Raw genomic sequence first — 21,413 nt, forward strand, 5'->3', positions numbered from 1 at the left:
TTGTCCAATATGGGTGTATTTGTCCAATATGCGTTGCTAGGAATACTTGCCAGGTGTGTTCATAAACATTACCTGGAAATTAGGTAAATTCACTAATAGGACAGACACATACAGTAAGTTAACTCTGTTAACTAGAAGTTCTAAATCAAAGGCAAATGGACTGGAGGTTAGCGACCCATTTAAACTTTCAGTTTGGTGATAAGTGAAAGATAAAACCCGACAATCACATTTATTGCATTTAGTGGCCTGTATTGTTCCGCTTTTGGTACTTTGCAGCTGATTAACTGCTTAATATCTTGAGTACACATTCAGGCAACATCCACATGCATCAACATGTAGGCCTATGTACATGTTTATTCTATAGGCGCTGCATGTCACACGTTACTTTCATCTGAATACAGCGACTTTCCCCCATATAACTAAACAGGACAGGTGGGTGGCTGGTGTGAAATGTCCGATTGACAAAGCTTATAATGTGGTCAATTTGATGTGTCGGCTGTCTTTCACCGGGTTGCTGCAGCACGTGGATGAATGTGCGGATACGCGGCTCTGATTGGCCAGGCACGCGGATCCCAGCAGGAGCGCTGCGCTCTGTACTTGTCATTACTGTTGCTCCGAATCACAAGCCCGTGAACACCGCTGGGCTCGGTGTGGCCGTCCCTTTTCGGACGTGGAAATTAATCTGTCATTATTTAAAGCGACGGCTCGCACCATGGATGCTACCATTTATCAGATCATATTTGGGGAGCTCGGGGACTTAAACTGTAGTTTAATAGATGCTTTCCAAGACACTTTTTTGGAAAACGCTTCATTGTCATTGCTGAGCTTTGATGGTAAGATGGAATTCCTGCATTTTTTCTTTCTCACTATTGAGGTTGCGTCTTGGATAAGGGAAACAATACGTCTTCCGTTTGTTTTTATTTTTTTTATTGTTTTTATTTCTCCAAGGTTTATATTGCAATGCCACTACCGATGAGATTGGAACCTGCTGGCCGCGGACCAGCACGGGGAGGATTGTAGAGAGACCCTGCCCTGAGTACATTAACGGGGTGAAGTACAACACAACGAGTAAGATATTTAGCGGCCAAGGCAAAAGTACCCCATTGTGAATTTATGACATTATACATTGTGTACATAATTGGTTTGTCAATTATAAAAACAAAAGAGATAAAATACATCAAAGAATACAGACAGATGTTCTGGCTTCAGGTAAAGGTAAAATATTATATTTTCATGAAAATGCAAGGTCTGCTCCTTAAGCATAATCAAACAAATTCAGCATCCACCAACATAATGTGTCTTAGTGCTGTTTCATCATGTTCTCATCTTGAATTGGGTGATTTATTTTTGGTCTGTTGAAGCCCTTATGGTCTCATGTAAAGCAGTGATGACTCTGAATCTCAATGATCATTACACCTCCTGTCACTGGAACTGCTGCATCAGAATGAGCATGTGTGCTGTTCATGGAAGTTTAAAGGACCCATGTGCCTAAAAATCACTTCAACATCACTGAAATGTGATGTGATTACAATTGTTATTAGATTATATTGGATTTAAATGATTGTTCAGCAACCTTGCCAAACTTGGACGATTTGACATACTGTTGAGATATTTCTATTGAAGCACACAAGCGAAAAAGAAAAGTAAAAGTGAATAAAAACCTTCAGTGGTAAACTGCACAGTTAAGAGAATATGAATTTGAAATTAATGATCATAAACAAAAAAGAAGAATTGCATCATAACAAGAAGAAGTCATCAGATGCAGAGTCACATATTTACAATAGCTTCAGTTGACCAGAATGCATTTCACTCTACTATTCCATAACATAAAGGACTGTTAGCCATGCAGCAGAATCTTCTGTCCACCTAATCTGGAGTGGGCTCCAATCACATATATTTTTCTGAATCTACCCCACAGCTATTTCAGAAGGCTAAGCCACACCTGTCATCACAGAGCACATTCAGTGTGGATTCAAATATTCTTATGGTTTATGGTTTTTCTTTTAAGTCATAAAATAGCATTTTTAACTTGCTGCTGACTGAACAGCAAGCTGAAGGGAAGGTTTTTGTCTGCTGGCTGGAAAGACTGAGCAATTCTGAACCCAAACTGTATCAGCCAACATTTGTACCAAGAGCTGAGAACAGCATACAACAACTCTCTACCATCCCAACACTGACATGTTCTTTACCCCCTGTATTAATCATCTGAAGACTGATGAAGTTGTTGCTGACATACTCAAAAAAGTAAATTACAGTATTCATTTCACAAAATAACATCAGAAAATAACTCCTATGATGCACTGAGCACAGGGGCAGGCTGACAGAGTAAAAGTGTCAGGAGCCGGGGTTTTTTATTCAGCACAGCTATATGTATACATCTACAGGCTCAGGTGCAGTGTCATTACCAAGTAACCCACCACCACACACACTCACGCACACCGTGCTGTCTGCCTAGTCCCTTCTTATTGCATTGATTCCCCAATTGCTCTGCTGGTTCTCAGTGACACATGTCATATGCCATGACAATATGTGCCCTCTCTGACATACCTTCATTTATTGACACTCTTGTGGATTGATGTAATACGTGTGACAGCTGAGGCTTAAATATTGGGTTGAGACAGCACTGACTGAATATTTCTTTGAAACCGATCTTCCAATCAAACAATAGGCTTGTGAAATTCAGTGGAGTATAATGGCATTTTTTGTTCGCTTGGGATGATAAGGTGGCTGTTTTAACATGTCTGATGCATCAAGTAGGAAATAAGAAGTACAAAAATCAGAGAGAAAATAAACTATTTTTGGAAAATGAAGTCACGTTACACTTCTGAGGTAGAATGAAACAGGTGACAGATTTCTTTGTTCCCCAGTGTAGAGCTCCTGAGTAAGATAATTACAGGAATCAGTCTTTCTGACTGCAGATTGTTTTGTTCTTGCAGCATCAACAACATAAAGAATTAAAAGTGTCAATTTATTTGACCACAGATTGGTCTGTAATGTGCATGAAATAAGCTGCCATAAAGCTTATTTCTATAAACATCATTGCATTTTATGGAAGAGGTTTTAGACAAGAGACAAAGTAGGAAAGAATATGAGGGAATTTTTAGTTTGTCCACTTTGCAGACATGTAATGCAACATATTTTACAGCATCTTTCACAAGTTCCATTGTAGCAGAAGATAGTGTACTATTGGATCATATAATTTTGTATTAGCAACACTGTGGCAGACTCGATTAGTTTAGCTGTCTCTGATCAATTGTCATATGTGAAAAAAACACAGAAATCATTATGGCAACAATGCATATGAGCATGGAGTATGGGACTGCAGCATGATGTGTTGAAATTGCATGCTTAGCCTTAGCATGCACTTCATTCGTTTAGTATTTTACTCAGTATGGTATTTTTTCTGATGTGTCACATTTGCAAAGCAACAAGCATTAGAAACATTCAAGTTGTCTGCCTAGTTGTCCTCTGCTAGCCACTACTAGAGCATCTAAAGAGATAAAAGGCACCTTACAGTAATTGCTGAAGTAGGATCAGAGAAGGGGCAGAGTTAATATTAAAGGAATAGTTAAACATTTTGGGAAATGCACTTATTCACTTAGCTAAATATTTAATTGGCTGCAGTATGTGTTTTGAATGTTATGCTTTCTTTCATAATACTGTATCTTGCACTGTCACGTTGTGCCATGACATCCTGTTGATGTTTTAACACATCTGTATGCACTGTGGAACTCTGAGATCTGTAGATCTCAACTACTCACTCACTAGTGCTAATGCATTTTTCCATTCTTCCCTGTTTAAAGATAATGGGGTTCTTCAAATTACTTTACATCACAATGGTGATGACAGTAAAAATGAAGCAGAGTTGATTTATTTCCTCAAAGACAGAATTGTCCATGTTACATTTTAATGACTTCCGATCTGTTAAATTCACTGTATTAGGGTGAATGTTTTAGTGCAAAGTGTATTAAATAGATTCTGGTTAAACACAGCAGGGAAGCTTTTTACAAAACTCATAATTGCATAATTGATACTCAAGTCACAGGATGCTGCATGTTTTCACAACAAAGTGACATGGATCCTGAGACAATGGCGTTGATAATCTTGATCCTGCTGGGTCACATTAGCTACACCCATTTGCAGCCATGGATAAATAAAAATTTGGTTTACAAAGTAGGTCAGACTAAGAATAGACGTAGGCTCTAACTTCACATGAGCAGGTGTTAATCAACACAGGCAGTTACACACAGAGTCACAGAATAAAGTGGAATTAGAAAAATCGATGCAAAGTTACTGCACACTTTTGCTGCAATGTTATTTTTTGTTTCTGTTTATTTTGTCTCTCACATTGGCTACATGCAGGGGACTAAAAATGGGACTAACAATAGATTGCGTTTCATCTGTCTCCTTGGAATGTCTCTGAGCTAAACATTTTATGCTACAGGCGTGCATATTAGTAAATCATGACCCAAGATGGACTACTGTTAAATGTTATGGACAAAGCCCTGTGCTTTGTACTGCCAGTTGTTAAACACTGGAGGATATATAGTAAATGTAATATCTTGTATGTAACCTCCTAGGTTTTTGTAGTACTTTAAAATGAACAGCTGAGTAAGTTTAGTGTCAGCAGAATGTTGCAATTCACACAATCAGGTTTCACAGGCTTAACAGGCCCACTCAGGTAAGGGACTGTAAATTCCTTTCCATTTCTTCAAACATATATAAATATTAATGTCTGTGCAGAGTGGCTTAAGAGGTTTATGCATTTTTAAACCTTCCTGTCCCATCGTTTTTTTTGTTTTTTTTTGGCGCATTTATTCAACTCTCTGGTTTACATGAAATGCCCATCGTGACAGTTGTGGCAGAGTGGTTGGATGTGACTTACTGTCGTTCATTCTCTCTGCTTTGGAACTGCCATATGATGTGTTTTCTGTCAGGCTGCAGGCAAGACAAAGTGTTCACAGCAGTATAGATGAATGACAACACCAGTGTGTCAGTTTTTCAAATTCAAGCCATATCTCAGTGAACTGTGTGTTTTCTCTGTTCAGACTCTCAGAGTGTAACTGTAATTATTTGGTGAATCACTTTCCCTCCTTTGGTAAACTCACTCCATCCCTGTGGGCCTCTGTTCATTGTCACTGAGGAGACATCTTATCAGCACATAATGTACTTTTCTAGTCAACACAGCTCAAAGGCAGGATTGCTGTTTCTACAATAGAACTTTATTGATTCTCTTATCATGATTAATAAAGTCCAAGATGTATCAACGCTGTGGTGTGTCTCGGGCTCAGAAAGAGAGTGTGGCTGCTGGAGCGCTGCCTTCTGGGGAAACAGCTCAATCCTTTTTTTTTTTTTCATCAGAGATTACTGTGGAACATTGCCTCGTTTTTCAGAAGCAAACTTGAAGCTATAAACAGAGACAGGCTAAAGATTTAACTCTTCTCATTAGGCGTGAGAAAGAACCAAACACCTGCATAAAACAGCCATTTTTCTCCTAAAAAAAATTCTAGTTTTCATAGATGTGTCATTTACTGTAGATGTGTTATTTCGCTAATTGAAAGTGTTCAAGAGCCACAAGTGACATTGGAGGACAGAGCTGTGTGCACAAATCTTATAATGTATGTTTATAAGCTATGTATTATACTGATTGTCCATACTGTAATTTTACATGACATCTATTGCATGTCTGTACATCCTGGGAGAGGGATCCCTCCTCTGTTGCGTGTCCTGAGGTTTCTTAGATTTTTCCCCGTTAAAAGTTTTTTTGGGGGGGGAGTTTTTCCTTATCCCCTTGAGGCAAATTTGTGATTTGTGAAATTGAGTTTAATTGACATGTGCAGGCTTGCTACTTCTGTAGAGGGACAAAACACTAGACTCAGGCCCGCTGGAAGTCCAGATCTGTCCTCAATACTTAACAAGTATTGCTGGTAGATAACACTTGGAGTTCGAAAGAAGTTACTGGAGTCGGTCAGAGATCGATGCAATAGAGTTTATTGTCAAAGCAAGACAAAACCAGAGCAAGCCTTAGCTAACTGACTGGTAAGGCACACTGAAAACATGGTGTGGAGCTTCTCATTATATAGCCCTGGGCTCTCCCCAGGGAGGTGGGGCCCCTGCGAGATACCTGCCTATTTTTCAATTTAATGTGGCCATTAATTAGTTCTACTGGTTTAAATCTCTTCTTTGATGTTTTCTTTTATGACCGTCTTAAAAACCCCGTTCCTGTAATATTATACTCCCTTAAAATCCTAATTCTTCTATTCTCCTTAAAAACATAAATTCATCTTTATTGTCAGTTAACTGTATAAACACATTATCTGAGGGTACTATTTCGTAGTCGTAAAATTTTTAAGACATTTATGTGTTATAAGACACCAGTAAACTCTCGGGTCAGTCACTTCCCAGAGTTTGGGCCCCCTTAAGAGCGTCTCTGGTCATATACCAGTAGCTTCCAAATTTATAGGCCCTATTTTTAAAAAAACGATCTATGTCTCCGTAACCGTAATATCTGTCACAGGTATGGAGATCTATGTCCCCATCCGCATACCTTCTGTCATAGATATGTAGTCCAGAAATAATATAATATCTGGGTACACGATCTTTTCTCCTCTCCCACCGAGTAGTATCTAAGTCATATTTCTCAGATGCATATGCTTTTAATTGCATGCCCTTTTTGACCCATCCCTATTACACACATTCCACTGAACACTTATGAGGGGGTCATATCTCTTGGCCTGTCAACTTTGGTCTTATGCAAAGAGTTGAGTGGCACCTCAGAGTTCAGTTTAACACTCAGATCTACCTAGGGATGTTACATGCTTATACAAAAAACATAAGGCATAACATACTGATAGATGACACATTGAGTAAATGATACATTCTGGATAAATGAAATGTATTAAGTTGGATAAATGATACATTCTTACTCAACACTTCAAAGTGCACATTCATACTTACTGATTTGAAATTTCCAAACCACCACATATTATTTTAGACACTAGTCCCAATGATGCAGTTGACTTCACATGTGCTCAGAATCACACACTCGTGGCTGCTACAACCCGTGCTCTTTTTCTTTGCTGAATCCAGTGAATGCACCAAAGTCCTCTGTAATGTACCTCTCCTGCGGTGATTCTTCCCCTTTGAATTCTCTGATCTACTTCTCCCCAGCGAGACTGGGTAAGAGGTTAGTCAGTCAGCAAATTCAGGTCAGCATGTGTAGCAAACATTTCACTAGCCACTGCACACCAGGTCCCCCGGGAGGTCCAATCAGCACCAAGCTTCCCTTAGACAGACCTTTTTTAAGCCACCAGACAGTAGGCTACATACATCCATGGTTGCTATTGTGTGTCCCTGTCTTATTGTCCCACTTTGATTCTTTCCCTTGCAATACATATTTATACAAAGGACTATCCATCAACAATCAGTGACTATTTAGTGGTATTCTACTAATTATATACACACACAAGAACATATTAATTATTAAATTCCTCATCTCAGACGTGAAGTCTCAACGTCTTATTTTGTTTTGTTTGTGACACTTAAACAACATCTAAAAATGATTTAGTGGAGTAGCGGAGCCATGGTAGGTGTCTTCCATTCCTTCCACTCCGACCCTCAAGCCCCAAGCCCAAATTGGTGTTTTCACACCTCAAAACTCAGAGGCCAGATCAGTTTGCTTGTTAAGAGAGCTTAAAATCTTGTTAACAAACGACAATGGTATTGATCAACAACACCTCTGCAGTGCTGCAGTCACTCATTTTTATCTTGGGCTTTTTTGGAGATTCGTTTCCAAATGTGCTTTTGTGTGTGACTTCATATTTGTAGTTGTGCATGCATATGTGCATGTTTAGCTAGCTACTGAAAATTTCCCCTCCATGAAGGTCAATGTTGTTTTTGTGTTTTACTTCTGTTGCCTGAGATGAGGCACTGCCCTTGAGTCTAAAGTCAGGGAGTAAAAGTCTCCCATGCGCAACACAACATGCAGTATATTCCAGTGTAGCACTCTCAAACGTATGAAAACTCTAATTAAATGTTTGATTTTGTTTTTCAGTGTTAGTGTTTTTGTTTTGTGTAATGTGGCATAATATGTACTCATTATCCAGACACGCTATGCTCCATGTTTGGCTTGATGGTTTTCCTCAGGGCCACAGACATGTAGCACACAGCGCTTTGCTCATTTTCTCTCACCAACTGACTTTAGTACAGCTGTGAGGTGTGAGAGTTTGACAGCAACCATGCAAGCAAACGTTTGGATCTATGACCTATGGCTGTAGTAATTCCTAATGTGTCATGAGGGCATGAAGAGGAACAGGGAAGTGTGAGACTCAGCTGTGAGTAAAAGATTACCCAGCTTCCTCAGGCTGTGTTGGTCTGTCTGCTTCAGTGGTCATCACTCAAGGCATGATGTTTTTAAGAGAGATTCAGTCTTGCCTGCTAAACAAAAGGAGATAGACAGACAGTTTCCCAAACTCCATTTCATTGCAATTGTTCATTTTGTGATCTGCAGTGAAGCCACTGTTGTACTTTAATCCAAACCTTTACTGGTCCAACCATCCAAATGATTAAACTTGGTGTTGAAATGATCCAATTGTTCAAGAGCTTTCATCAATTTATTTATGGATTTTTAGCTATACTAGCACCATGGCTCTATGTGGGTCAGTCGGTCCACCACTGAAATATCTAAGCAACTATTAAATGGATTGCCATGACATTTTGAAATTCATGATATTCACAGTGCCGATAGTTTGGTGATTTCATGATTTTTCCTGTAGCAATACCGTAAAAAAAAGATATTCAGTGATTATTTCTTCACGGTTTGCTAGGCCTCTGCTTTGTTTCTGGTATGAAAACAGGGGGAACGTGCTGGACTCCAGCTCCAGCTTCTGAGGGTGCACTGAAGAGAGGGGTGTATTTGTTTGGCTGTAGAGTTCAAATATCAACAGTCCTTCTACTCTGTCTTTAATGTCCCCAATGGGGAAATGTGTTTCCACAGTGTGTGCTGTAAGGAGTGTACCGACTGTTGTCACAACAGAGCATGTCACTGAGTAAAATCTTCTTGTGATGGGTTGGCACAAAACTTTGTACACACATTCATGTTTTCCAGACAATTATCTTTTTTCTCTGCCTGCCACTGTGTCTACCATTCAGAATTTCTTTCGTCAACTTTTGAAATGTATGCGAATGAATAACATGAAGGAGTAACATTCAGCTAATTTAGGCATCATTTAATGTCAATGACAAAATATTTACACATGTGGTATTTGAAATGCCACCACAGAGTCCCTGAGCTGACTGGTGGGTGTGTGGGCTGTGTGTGATGCAGGCAAACTGATCTAAGATGTTGAACATGGTAAACATTTTTACCATTTTTTTGTGACCATGTTATCTTGCAGACATGAGTATTAGGTTAAAATCACTGTTCTTACTGTAAGTGCGCCTCACTTCCTGGCATGACTGCGACTTTAAGAAGAAAAATCCCAAACTTCTGATTTCACCTTCCCAAATGTGAATATTTGCTGGTTTCTACTTTTGGGATAAATTTCTCTATTTTCTGACACTTTACGGACCAAAAAGGATAAATCAAGAAAATAATCAACACAAATAATTGATAAGAATCTAGCCCTGTTTGTAGAATTAGGCATAGCATGGCTACTATTGAGCATTAAATGTATGCACATATTGGTATTACAGTGACTTATCAAGAATTTTGAAATATAAATGAAAAACATTTGTTTATTTGAACTAATGTAACCATAGAGCATATTTTTCTTTTTGTAACCTTGTAATAGCCATAAAAAAATATTCATATTAATGAATATATCTTACCTTGAACTGTGCATCATGCCTCTGACGTGTTCTCCAGCTGGGGTCATAAACTTAATTTTATGCAAAGACCTCCACAACCTTCCAAATGTGCATATTTTGTTTTAGAGAAAGCAAACAAAATCTTTATCTAGAGGAATAATAATAACAGTTGTATTATGTACTCTCTCTCTCTTTCTTCTTGCGTGTGTCCACCAGTTCCGTCCGACTGACTCTGAAACCTAAACAAAACCTGCCCCCTTCCTTTTAGTCCAGCTTAGAAAAGCAACTTTCATTCTTTTATTTTAAATGATCTTATCATTGAAAATAATTACCCTATTAGACATCTGAGTAGTACACAATACACAACATATTCATATCAGATTGATTAATGTTTTGCCAGAGGGGATGTTTAGATGCATGAATGTCTAAATGTCTAACTGGCTATAAAACCTTGCCATAGGGCATAAGCAAGTAATACATAATTTATGTCATGTATGTACATAGTGCTCCTTCCCATTAGTTAATTTATGAAATTCAATGAACCATCTCAAGTATAATGAGTGCCTGTCATAGTTCCCTCCCCTCATGTGGAAAATGATGCTTCAGTCCCATCTATACATTTGCTGAGAGATGTAATATATCCTCAAATCCACAACAGAGATGACAAAGAAATCTCACAAAGGTGTACAGTAACCTCTGACTGTCTGCTGACATCCTACTCCAAGGTATTTCAATTTGGTTCCTAAACTGAACAAGCTACAACAAAGTTGCGCAGTCTCTGGAAATATCCTCTGCAACCCTGCCGTACAGCAGGGCCCTCCGGTTCAGGTTGCCAAGTCACACAGACAGCAGTTTTATTCTGAGTCCTTAAGAAAATATAACACATCATAAATGACAATGTGTGACACAAGGCCAAAATACTGTGTTGTGTTAGATTGGGTTGTAAGTGTGCAGTTTGTATTGATCTCTGATCTGATCTGAAACAAGATGCTGCTTTGAAATGACAAACAACAAAAGGTTTGAGAGATTGCAGTTTGGTAGAACAGTCGTTATGACATACTTTCAACAATTATACTTGGGGTCATATCAAGAAAGAGAATGGTCGTTTAGGAAGAAGTCTACTTAGCTTTTGGCTCTGTGAGGACATACTTCACACACAGCAGTGCTGATGTGTTCAGTATCTTGGTGTGTTATCATGCTAACACTCACTAATTAGCTTTCCTCTCTTTAATATCATTATCTTTGGCTTTTGGACTATTGTGCATGCGGCAGATCAGACAAAACAAAATAACAGAAAAACAATGAATGGATGACACAGACCCGGACTGTGTTGTCAAATTGATGAAGATGTTTTCTGAAATTTCCTTGTGTTTTGTCTATTCGCATATTTTCTTAAGTGGTAGTGCGTCTGCCTTTGTCAGCCACTGTAATTTGGCTTGATCGTTGGATGACCTAATAAGCCCCTTTCTGGGGAATAAAATCTGTGTATTTCCCTTAGGTTGCAATTACATAACACTTTAAGTCCGTGTATGTGATTGAGCAGTTTCTATCAGTTTCTATCTATCTACCTATCTTTCTATCATAATGCACTCTGAACAGGTATGAGCAACATCCAAAATTTGTAGTAATATCCGTTCAACAAGTTTTACCTTCAGATCTTGGCTCATAATCTTTGGATTCAGACCTCCTGGAGCATCAAAGTAATCCAGGTGATTGTTGCCGATACAAACTGCTTATAGCCAAAGCAGCATGACTTTCCATGATGCAGATGGGAAACTGAAGAGCTAAAGTTAGGTACCATGTCAAAACTGTATGCAAATTTTCCAGAGCAGCATTTCAGATTTTTGTCAATAGCTTTTTAAAACAAAGATCTTTTTCATACACACCTCAAACCACGTTTTAAGTATTTACACTTGGACCCCCTCCCATTCCATGTAAAATCTCCAAAAATATGGCCCAATTAGCTATTTTTGCCAAGTGCAATTTTCGGCTATTAAATCCTAGTTTTTGAAGTAGCCTAATAATAGGTGCCAGTACTCCCCATTCACATGTTGGCATGTGTGTCAGCTGGCACTGTGGTTAACCACAGTTCATTTTAATCCCCCCCGATCACACGCCGTTAAACAGAGCATAAAATGCTATATACTGTATATATTATGTAACCCCTGCATTTGAGTTAAAAGGTGAATAGCAGCATACAAGTGTTGTCATATTAGGCCCTGTCACTTTAAGAGGGTAACCTCTGACCCTGAGCTGTGACAGACTATGATGTTTATTTTAGGAGAGGCCTCTGATTTGTCCATGTAGATGGCAATCACGTTTCTAAAATTGTGACTGGTTAAGGGGCAGGACTAACAGGCAGAGCAGATCGGAGTATACCGGTGTTGTGCTGAATGTGTGTGTTTTCTTTGGAGGTATAGCGACAAACTGCAGAAGAAAGAAAAGTGTAAATTAATTAATGTACAGAGACAGTTAGTAGCCTGGCTAGTTTATAATAAGTTTGTCATACTGCTACACAGTTTTGTGTATTGTACTGTGTGTGTGTCATCCTGACTGGGCAAATTGTTGTGCTGGATCGGTTGAGACTAGGCTACGAATTACGGTTGTTGTCATAATGTTGTTGTATAGCCACTTTCATAGTGGTTTATTATCCGGGATTATTAGGCCAATATGCTGGCTCGCTGCGCTGTATGAACTGGGAATGGGATATGTATTATTTTATATATTCTTTCCATTATGATTGTAGGATCCGGGGCGACTGTGGCTCAGGAGGTAGAGAGGGTTGCCCGTTAATCGGGAAATCGGCAGTTCAATCCCCGGGTCCTCCAGGCTGCATGTTGAAGAGTCCTTGGGCAAGATACTGAACCCTGAATTGCCCCCGGTGGACGTCCACCAGTGTATGCTAGTTTCTGTCAGCATGATGGGCTCAGTGAGTGAATGGTTATGTAGTGTAAATGTGCTCTGAGTGGTCGAAAAGACTATACAAATATGGAGCATTTGCATCTCTGGATCCCTAAAATGTTGTCTATGTGTGTCCTTGTTGACTTCAGCGGTGTTGAGCTTCTTTGTCTCCTCTCGCTGTGTTTTGTGGAGCCATGCTGTTTGCTGATGTTAAAAAACACAGTAGCAAGAGAGAGTATGGTAGTTTTACTGGTATCTATGTTTTGAAATGGTTGGTGCCCCACTATTTTTACGTATAAATATGACACTGGTCAAATCGGTGGTTAAAAAGTGGGATATTTCAAGAATAACTATCGTAGTTGTTTGTAACAATAATAACACCAAACTTATGAAATAGTATGTTACTAAATAATTACACAACTCTATACAGACACATATCGTATATTTCAATTTGAATTGAAAAATATATATAATTTTTAAGCTCCATGATGTGTGTAATCTTGAGTAGACCAGTAAATGTTTTGTTCCTCCCCGTCAATACACTCCTACAAATAAAAGCTGTATTTATCTTTTCATGGAAAAGGTAAACTAGCCTATTTAAAGAACAGTTTATTGCTTAACACATAGCGATAATACACTAAACAGGACTTTTATGGAATGTTAATTGTACTGGTTTAGTCTACGGACATTAGACAACTAGTAGGCCTAACATTAACTGTAAAATAAAAAAACAAATTAATTCAGTCTGTGATTTATGGCTTTTGGTTTAGTGTGCCACCCCAGGATTTTCAGTGGCACCCATGCATGAACTTTTATTCTGTAGGCACAATCACTTAAGAAGAAGTGATTATGTGACTGAGATCTGTTTCAGCACCAGTCACTACAATGTTTGTTTTTTTGCTGCTATTGAAGTAATCTGGCCATGGCCCAGGCATTATTGCTGGCGGGCCAACTTTGTCCCGCGGGCCGCCTATTGCCGACCATCTCTTGTTGATTGGCTCAGGGTAGGTTGACCTGAGCCTTGTGTGGTTTTGTCATCTATGTAGCTGCATCAGGTTTCAGACACTGAGAAATTTATCTCATTAAATATGGTGCAGCATTTCTAGAGCCTAATCGTAACCCTAACAAGTCAATATACAATTAATGGAGATGCACTGGAAATGCAATTAAATGATGGTCTGTTATTCAATTAAAATCTACACTCATGTTAGTGATGTTTCCAACATGTATTGTAAATTAGATGTGTCTAATTCTCAGCAAAAATATGTAACATTTCGGCTCAAGCCACAAATGTGTATGAGACAGGAAAAGCTTGAACATCTTTCTTTAGCACTATTCTTCCCCTTGGGCTGTTCCCTTTTTAGAAACCATGTGTTAGAAAAAAAACATTCAGCATAGTTTGTCAAATGTGTATTAGATTTTATAAATTTTTTATTTCATATGCAGATTAATACAACAACTTAGTTTTCCAAGGAGCAATTAAAAGGACATAATTAGATGCATAAATAATCCCTGAAAACAAACAGATTTTTTAAGTAAGACAGGAGAAGTTATGGGCTTTTTTCCTTTAGCATATTTAAGCAATGAAGTGCTAATTAGTCAACAGTCAAATGCAAATATCTGAAAATGTAAAAGCTCATAGTATATGAGTTAAATTGCAGCAATATCACCATAAAGCATTTACCCAGAGGGATGAGCTTTAACACTTTGTAATGTATATGGGACTTGTGATCAAACATAGTCTGGAGCTTCAGTACCTCCTCAGGATAAACCTCAAAGAAACGTTTTATAGGTAATCCAGCCATTTTTGGAGCGTGTGCTGATAATGCCAAAGAGCCAGGGACTTTGTTTTGCTTTGAAAAGGATCAGCACCTCTGACAAAGTGAATGAAAACAGAGTGAATGTGACAAGGGTGGGACAGTATTTTTTTTTGTCAAGTGGTGCAGCTGCCATGTTGGGTTTGATCAAACTTGGGTTAATCAAGGGCTTGGGAACAGTTGCATTCTAATGTGATGTAGGCATGTTAGTTAGGTTAGACTCACTGGAGACTCTGGAGAACAATTTATGATCTGAACCACAGGTCATCTGATTCATAAATATGTGATTTTTAGGAAATTGGAGGCAGTCTGATATTTGTTTTGGGCAAACATATAATTTAGGTCATTTCTTTTCCAGATAGATGATAAACACAAGTAACACGAGGAAAAGAAAAAAAATGTTTTTATTTGCCCTTTGAAAAGGACACCTTGGCATCTAAGAAAAAAAGGTCAGGAGTGGTTGTTGAAAACAAAAAAACAAAAAACAACAGACTTGGAGATGAGATGCAGGCACAAAAATGGGAAGACCCATCCTGACAATGTAAAAAACAACAACTATTTTCTAACATAAATTCTATGAATGCTCTTATAAGTTTACACACATTTTCCAACGCAGCTCTTACACACACAAGGAAATGGTTTATACTTACAATTCTTTAGTATGAAGACAAAGCTGAAAAGAGAAGTCCACTGGTTTAACATTACACCTCCATAATCTTGTCTGACTCATGATGGGCAGTTAAAAAAAGAGGATAAAAATCAATGCAGCACAAGCAGAGACATTTTTATCCCATGCATTCTTCTTCCTTGTCAAAACTATAGCACCTACGTTACCCACAATGCAACTCGACCACAGCCAGTTCAGTCAGAGATTCAGGTGTGTTATGCTAGTAGTGGCTAATGTAGCTTTGAGTTGCTAGACTCAAGCAGAGATCAGGAGTGGGCCACAGACGTCTGGTAATCTCACTTCGTTCTAACTCTACATCCCCAGATTTCTTGCATTTTGTAACTTGTAGTCTTCAAATCCATCTGAAGCTGACTCAAGTGACATCACTCCAGGTATATTATCCAATTTTCAATCACTCTGTAGCCTCACCAAAGGCTTTATGCATTTTCACATATGCAGGTGTGATGCAAAGACCTGTATATAGATTTTGATAAGTAAAGTTGAGTTCCCCTGCAGTACAGTAATGGGTGATGATGGAGCAGTGGACAATGCACATGCTTGTGGTGTCGGCAAGACACTTAACCCCGAGTTGCTCCAGAGGCGGGTAACCTCTTACATATATAGCAATTGAAAGTCATTTTGGATAAAAGCGTCAGCTAAATGAGTAAAATGTAAATGTCAGAGCTTTCAACTCGCTTCCTATATGATACATTACTGGGTGGAAGGAAGGTAAAGAAAGCTTTGGCAGATGTTAGAGAAGTTATTCTTAAACACATTTGTGCTTTGTTGCGTTACTAACAGAGACCTTCATTGGTCATAATAAAAGCATAGATTTAAAAGTCAGTGTAACATTAAGTTCTTGGCTCATCCAGCAGCTGTGAAGAAACTCTTATTCTAAAAGTGGGTACAGTAGAAGCTAAAAGTGCTGGCTGGACCGCAACACTCACTGCCAGGTCTCTTCTCCGTACTTGGTCGGTTTGTGATACCCCCTTGACTATGTACTGAATATAGTGCACTTAGTAACGCCCCTAAGCGCAATATGGAAACCCGTTGCAAGGCAGTATCTATCCACAAGGAGGAAGGAGCAGTGCTTGTGGAAGCTGAAAAAGTTTACTGCCATGAGACGTGACCCGAACTGGTAACCTCTGGTAAGGGAGGCGGACACGCTGACCAGCAGGCTAAAACCTATGGGCTCTGGCATTGCTTACCAGTGCGTCTCTTAAGGTGTCAGGGAGTGAGGTTTTTACTCATTGCACAGCCTCGCTGGCTTCCGTCACATATGCTACATGGCAGCTCTGCTCCACTTCTTGTTGCCTAACTGAAATACCAAACTGCAATGAGCTGTGGGATTGCCATGCTGTTATGGTATGGCCTAGTTTACTTTGTCCCCAGCTCATGAAATTAAATTTCAAATGGCTCGAAGGAAACGCTGCCATAACTGGCTCAGGTGTACAGCTCGCATGAGCTGTTTTAATCACTCCACTTTGAGTTATTATAGCCTTTGATCTTTACTACAATTTGAAACTCATCCAAATAGAAGGCTAGAGCTTAACTGACTATTTCACACAACAACTGAAGCAAGTGGGTAATTTGTCATAAGCTGTGAGCCGCAGCTTGGTGCTTTGAGGAGGCATAGCAGTCAGTTTTCTTTGTTTAAGTCCATCAGTCAGGAAACTGAGCTCCTGGCTCAAAAGTAAGACAGATGACAAAGTAAAGCTAAACACAAGACACAGACAGAAAAGCTTACACAATATTTAAGTGAAAAATATTGTACTATAATATTCCTGTGGCATTGCTGCACATCCCACAGTTGTAGCACAGCAACAATCGGCTGAAAGAAACAGGTCAAGCTCAGCACAGACGGTTTGGTTTGTCCAGATTAGTTCATAACAATGTATTAACAATTTATCTCACATTTAAAGTGCTAGTGGAAGAGGAGGGCAATGTTGGCACAGTGCGGTTAGTAATGGGCTACTTAGATCATTGTTAACACCTTCTCATGGCAGCGTTGTTCCTTACCCAAACTCAAGAGAGACTGAGTCATTTGGTGATTTATATTTTAACAGTGTGAATATAACACACTGTAAAGATAAATGTGAAGAGAATAGCTTTATCATGCGTAATGCACAGATGGTTAATCAGGAATGTGCTCTCCCTGCACCAGTACCTTGAATCAGTTCTGCCTCAGTGGAATCGCTCACAGGGACAAAACTCCCCAAAACAGATATAATGTCATAAATTGCTGTTTGTTTGTCTGCACAGATTATCCAGTAAAGTGCTTTGATTGAACAATTGTGTTGGGATGTGCAAGTGAAGTAACCCACTACTAAACTGAAAGGTAATGTAAAAAAAACAGATACCATCAGAGAAGTAGTGCCCACCAACAAGGAACAACTTCATGTCCTGAAGATGAACTTATTTCAACCACACTGACAAAAAATTCCAAAATGCATGTTTACTTGGCTTAATGAAAAAACACAGCATACGTTCCACTTTCCTTGGTGCATTATTACTGGTGGTAATCGTTTCACTTTCATTGAGATTGAGGTTTGCTTGAAACTGCCTGTAGAATAATGGATATCAAAAAATTCATAAACCACACAATTAATGTTTATCACGTTATAACATCTAATAGGTCACCTTTTATACCTTTTTTCAACTTTGAAAGAGTTTGTTACTAATGGCTTTGATAATAGTTGATTAATTCTTAACCAAAACAGTATAGCTCTGCTATAAATGTTAGCAATTCATTAATAAATGTTCATAGGTTTCTCACTTCACCCTGCCATTAAGTCTGCAAATATAAATGTATATAACCCATCAGGTCTGCAGCTGTTCATTATTATTTATTACTGTAATGTGGTCCAGATGCTCTGCAGCTCTTTTCCCATAAGTCAACAGTCAATTCGAAGTTTTTTTATTGTTTTTTATTTTGTTGGAACATTTAAAGAGCTAAGAACAGTCATGCTGGTTAAACATGCCAAGGGAGTTTTCACAATTTTGACAATCGAAGAAAAAAGCCATTAGCTAAAAAAACTCTAAATTTCTTTATTCAAATATCCAGACCTCACATACATTTTGAGACATGTACAGTACATACAATACCTATAAAGCTCATTGGGTCAAAGAGCTCTTGATTCAGCATTTTTTTCCCCAGCTGTATTATGTGTTGTTGTTATATTGGACTGTATGTATATCCACAATTGTGCAATGGAGCCCAATATAAGAACAGGAACAGCTTTGAAAATGACCATGCAGTTTAATCAACAACTCCCGGAAAGTTGTATCAAACAGCTTTTATATTTTTAGGGTTTCCATTTTTATTCACTTCACTCAGTGTGCACCATAATCAATGTCATTATGGCTTTGTCATTATTATGCAGTCAAAAGTTTAACAACAAAAACCAGGGCTGGACTGGGACAAAAAAAAAACATCGGTCAGACTCCTCTCACCAATACACCATCGTTCCATTTAGGGGGTCAGATTGGGGGTGTGATGAAACACTGAGACGTGACATTGCACAGGATGTCCATGACTACAAGACAAGAATATATTTTAATAGACCTAGTATTTAAAACAAAATGTATAGTTGAGATATTAAATAAAGGTGTCTGGGGGTCCTCCCCCAGAAGATTTTGAGCATTAAACACTTAATTTCCTGTATTCCGGAGACATTTCCTGCACCAATTTATGGTGGAAATGTCTTTATTTTTATAAAGGGAAGCACAAAATTCAGGAGGCAGGTGACAATTCACAATATAAAAATATAATAAAATATAATGCAGGAATCAGTAGCTTATTGTTTTTTTTTTGCTTAGTTACTTTTTTTTTTCAGTTCAGAGGTTCCTTCTATGTTTACGTTGCATTGCAGGTTTTCTTATTGTGCAAATGAACCTTTTTCATAGCATTTCTATTTGTTAATCAACATTTGTTGGTGCAAGCTACTTTTCAGAACATTTTTAACAAATGCTTTCAAAAAGTGATGGCAACACGTCCCCAGCGTCCCCACTGTAAATGACCCTCCCCCTCCTCCTCCCTACAGGTTAAGCTACTCCCATTACTCCAGTTTATTTGCCATGCATGCGACATTAGCTGTCATATCATGGTTGCTTAAACTGCACAAGAACTCATAATAGATGAACATATTGAGATTTTTTTGCAAAGTCACCAAACAAGCACAGTGTGTTTTCTGTTTTACTGCGTCGCAGGGGATTGATGTTCCATTCATTCAAGTCAATCGACTTATCACAGTTATCAGTTATCACAGCTCCTACTCAAATAGCAGAGAATTGGGATCTTCCTTCATGAACAGCACAAAGCATTGTCTAGTCACAATACAGTATGTGTTGCCATAAGGCTAATGAAAGCATATTATGAAGCCGTTTTAAAGAGTCATTTTCTACTTCTCTGTTTCTATTTGCCACAAGCTGATTTCTGCTGTCTGCTCTCCAAATACAAATGTCACATTACGTAACATTAATTTGAAAGCCAAGGAAGCTGCCACTGCTTCGAGAGTCGCTGTAGGCATTTCTTAGGTGGATGGTTTCCTCAATTTCTGCCAAATTGTTTTGTTTTTGACAAGAATCTTTGAGTCAGGATGAATGAATATAAACATTACAGTCAACTCTTGTTTGAGATGTGTTTACTGTAACGTGCTAATCCACATTGGGAAAAAATAGGTATTATGCAACTTTATGAACGCTGATATAAATATATTCATTCATCCCTTACTATGTGTAGGGAAATATAACTCATTTACTCACAAGAAATAGTCAAAATATTTTGAAACAACTTTAGCATAATAAATAATGTTGAACAGTTTCAGTATTTAGACATAAACTGATCGTACAGTGAAATAAAGTTAATCTGTAAGGCATTTATTTAGAATAATATATACATAAATATGTAATACACACTGGTGAAAATATTGTCTGGTTAAATAACAAAAGGTTTACTGAATCTATTATTTTTAATACATTTTTGAAAACTGTATAAACCAGCCAGAAGCAACAGCAGCAAAACCATGACTGATGCAAGTTTTCATGCACAATAATAAACACCTAAGTTAATCATGTGTACCTTTGAAGCAGAGTGCTTGAAATTATCACTTTAAGTGGCTGGTCATAATAGAACAGAAGAAGATAATTTATCGCTGCTCAGTACTATTTCCACTGAACTCTGTATACATTTTTCAATGTTAAAGAGATAAAGGGCCCTCAGAATGTGCAGCGAGGAACTGCAAAATGAAAAATTCAGTTCAAAGTTGATTATAGAAAGCAGGTTTTAAAAGATATGCAAATAAACTGACAGAGTAAGAGGCTTTGCGTTTCCCCACTATGAATAAAAATGTGTATTGCTGAATTGGTATTCTGTGTAAGGCTCAGACAGATAGAAGTGCTCAAGTTTGAACTGAGCTCCTAAGAAATTACAAGGATGTTTTAGCTTACCTATAAACACGACCACAAACAAACAACTGGCTTGCACCAGCACTTTCTCAACGCAGTGCAGCGTTTGATGTTGAACACGGACAGGAGATTTGAACAGAAGAACAAATATTTGAGTTCAACAAGTACCTGAAAATATAATCAATGTGTGCAACAGTGCTACAATTTCATTGTTTTCTCAACTGAGCTCCTAACTCTTTTCTTGCAGGGAGTGCTTACAGGGAATGCTTGGATAATGGGACTTGGGCGTTGAAGAGTAATTACTCCAATTGTGAACCCATTTTGGAGGAGAAGGTTAGTGTGGCGTCGCAGGACCAATCGTGCTATGTCCTTCATTCTGCAAGCAATCTGTTCACCATCTCAGTGAAACGCTCATCACAGTTTCTCATCATTACACTAATAGCGCTCAGGGAAAAACAGTCCGATAAAGCAAATGAAAAGTGGTGTTGTGATTGCGTAACAGTTATTGAACAGCATTTAATTTTGCTACATAGCGCAGTTAAAGTGTTTAAACATTTGTTTCAAGATGCTAAATACACAAGTACAGTATTGTCTGTGTCCTTGAGAGCAAAGCCTGAGGCCAAACTGTAAGTCTGATGTATTGTCTGTAATGAGTTTTGGTCTGATTACCTCACATCTTGTCTCCTGATTATGTGTATTTCTGGGTCTTGCTCTATTTTCTCAGATAATTTTAAGCTGAGACATCCGAAGTGTGTCAGTGACATTTGCTGTCTCTTACTTTAGCTAAACACAGTGAAGCCTATATATAATGATAA

At 38.4% G+C, this 21,413-nt stretch overlaps 1 protein-coding gene across 2 annotated transcripts in view; it reads left to right on the forward strand.

Annotated features, from left to right (window-relative positions):
- Positions 1-593: 593 nt before the first annotated feature.
- The window catches only part of LOC119901979 (corticotropin-releasing factor receptor 2), a 36,532-nt gene continuing 15,712 nt past the window's right edge, over positions 594-21,413 (forward strand). Inside the window, exons 1-3 of one of the 2 annotated variants that reach the window (XM_038717797.1) lie at positions 594-833; positions 949-1,068; positions 20,846-20,931. In XM_038717797.1, coding sequence (XP_038573725.1) covers positions 713-833; positions 949-1,068; positions 20,846-20,931 — 327 coding nt within the window. In that variant the 5' untranslated portion in view covers positions 594-712. Of the gene's footprint in view, positions 834-948; positions 1,069-20,845; positions 20,932-21,413 lie in introns of those variants that run through there. The other variant, XM_038717798.1, reaches the window with a different exon arrangement.

This window comes from Micropterus salmoides, unplaced genomic scaffold, assembly GCF_014851395.1.
Source record: "Micropterus salmoides isolate LMB-PRFRI ecotype aquatic unplaced genomic scaffold, ASM1485139v1 Ms_hic_scaffold_14, whole genome shotgun sequence".
In the NCBI taxonomy this organism is placed as follows: domain Eukaryota; kingdom Metazoa; phylum Chordata; class Actinopteri; order Centrarchiformes; family Centrarchidae; genus Micropterus; species Micropterus salmoides.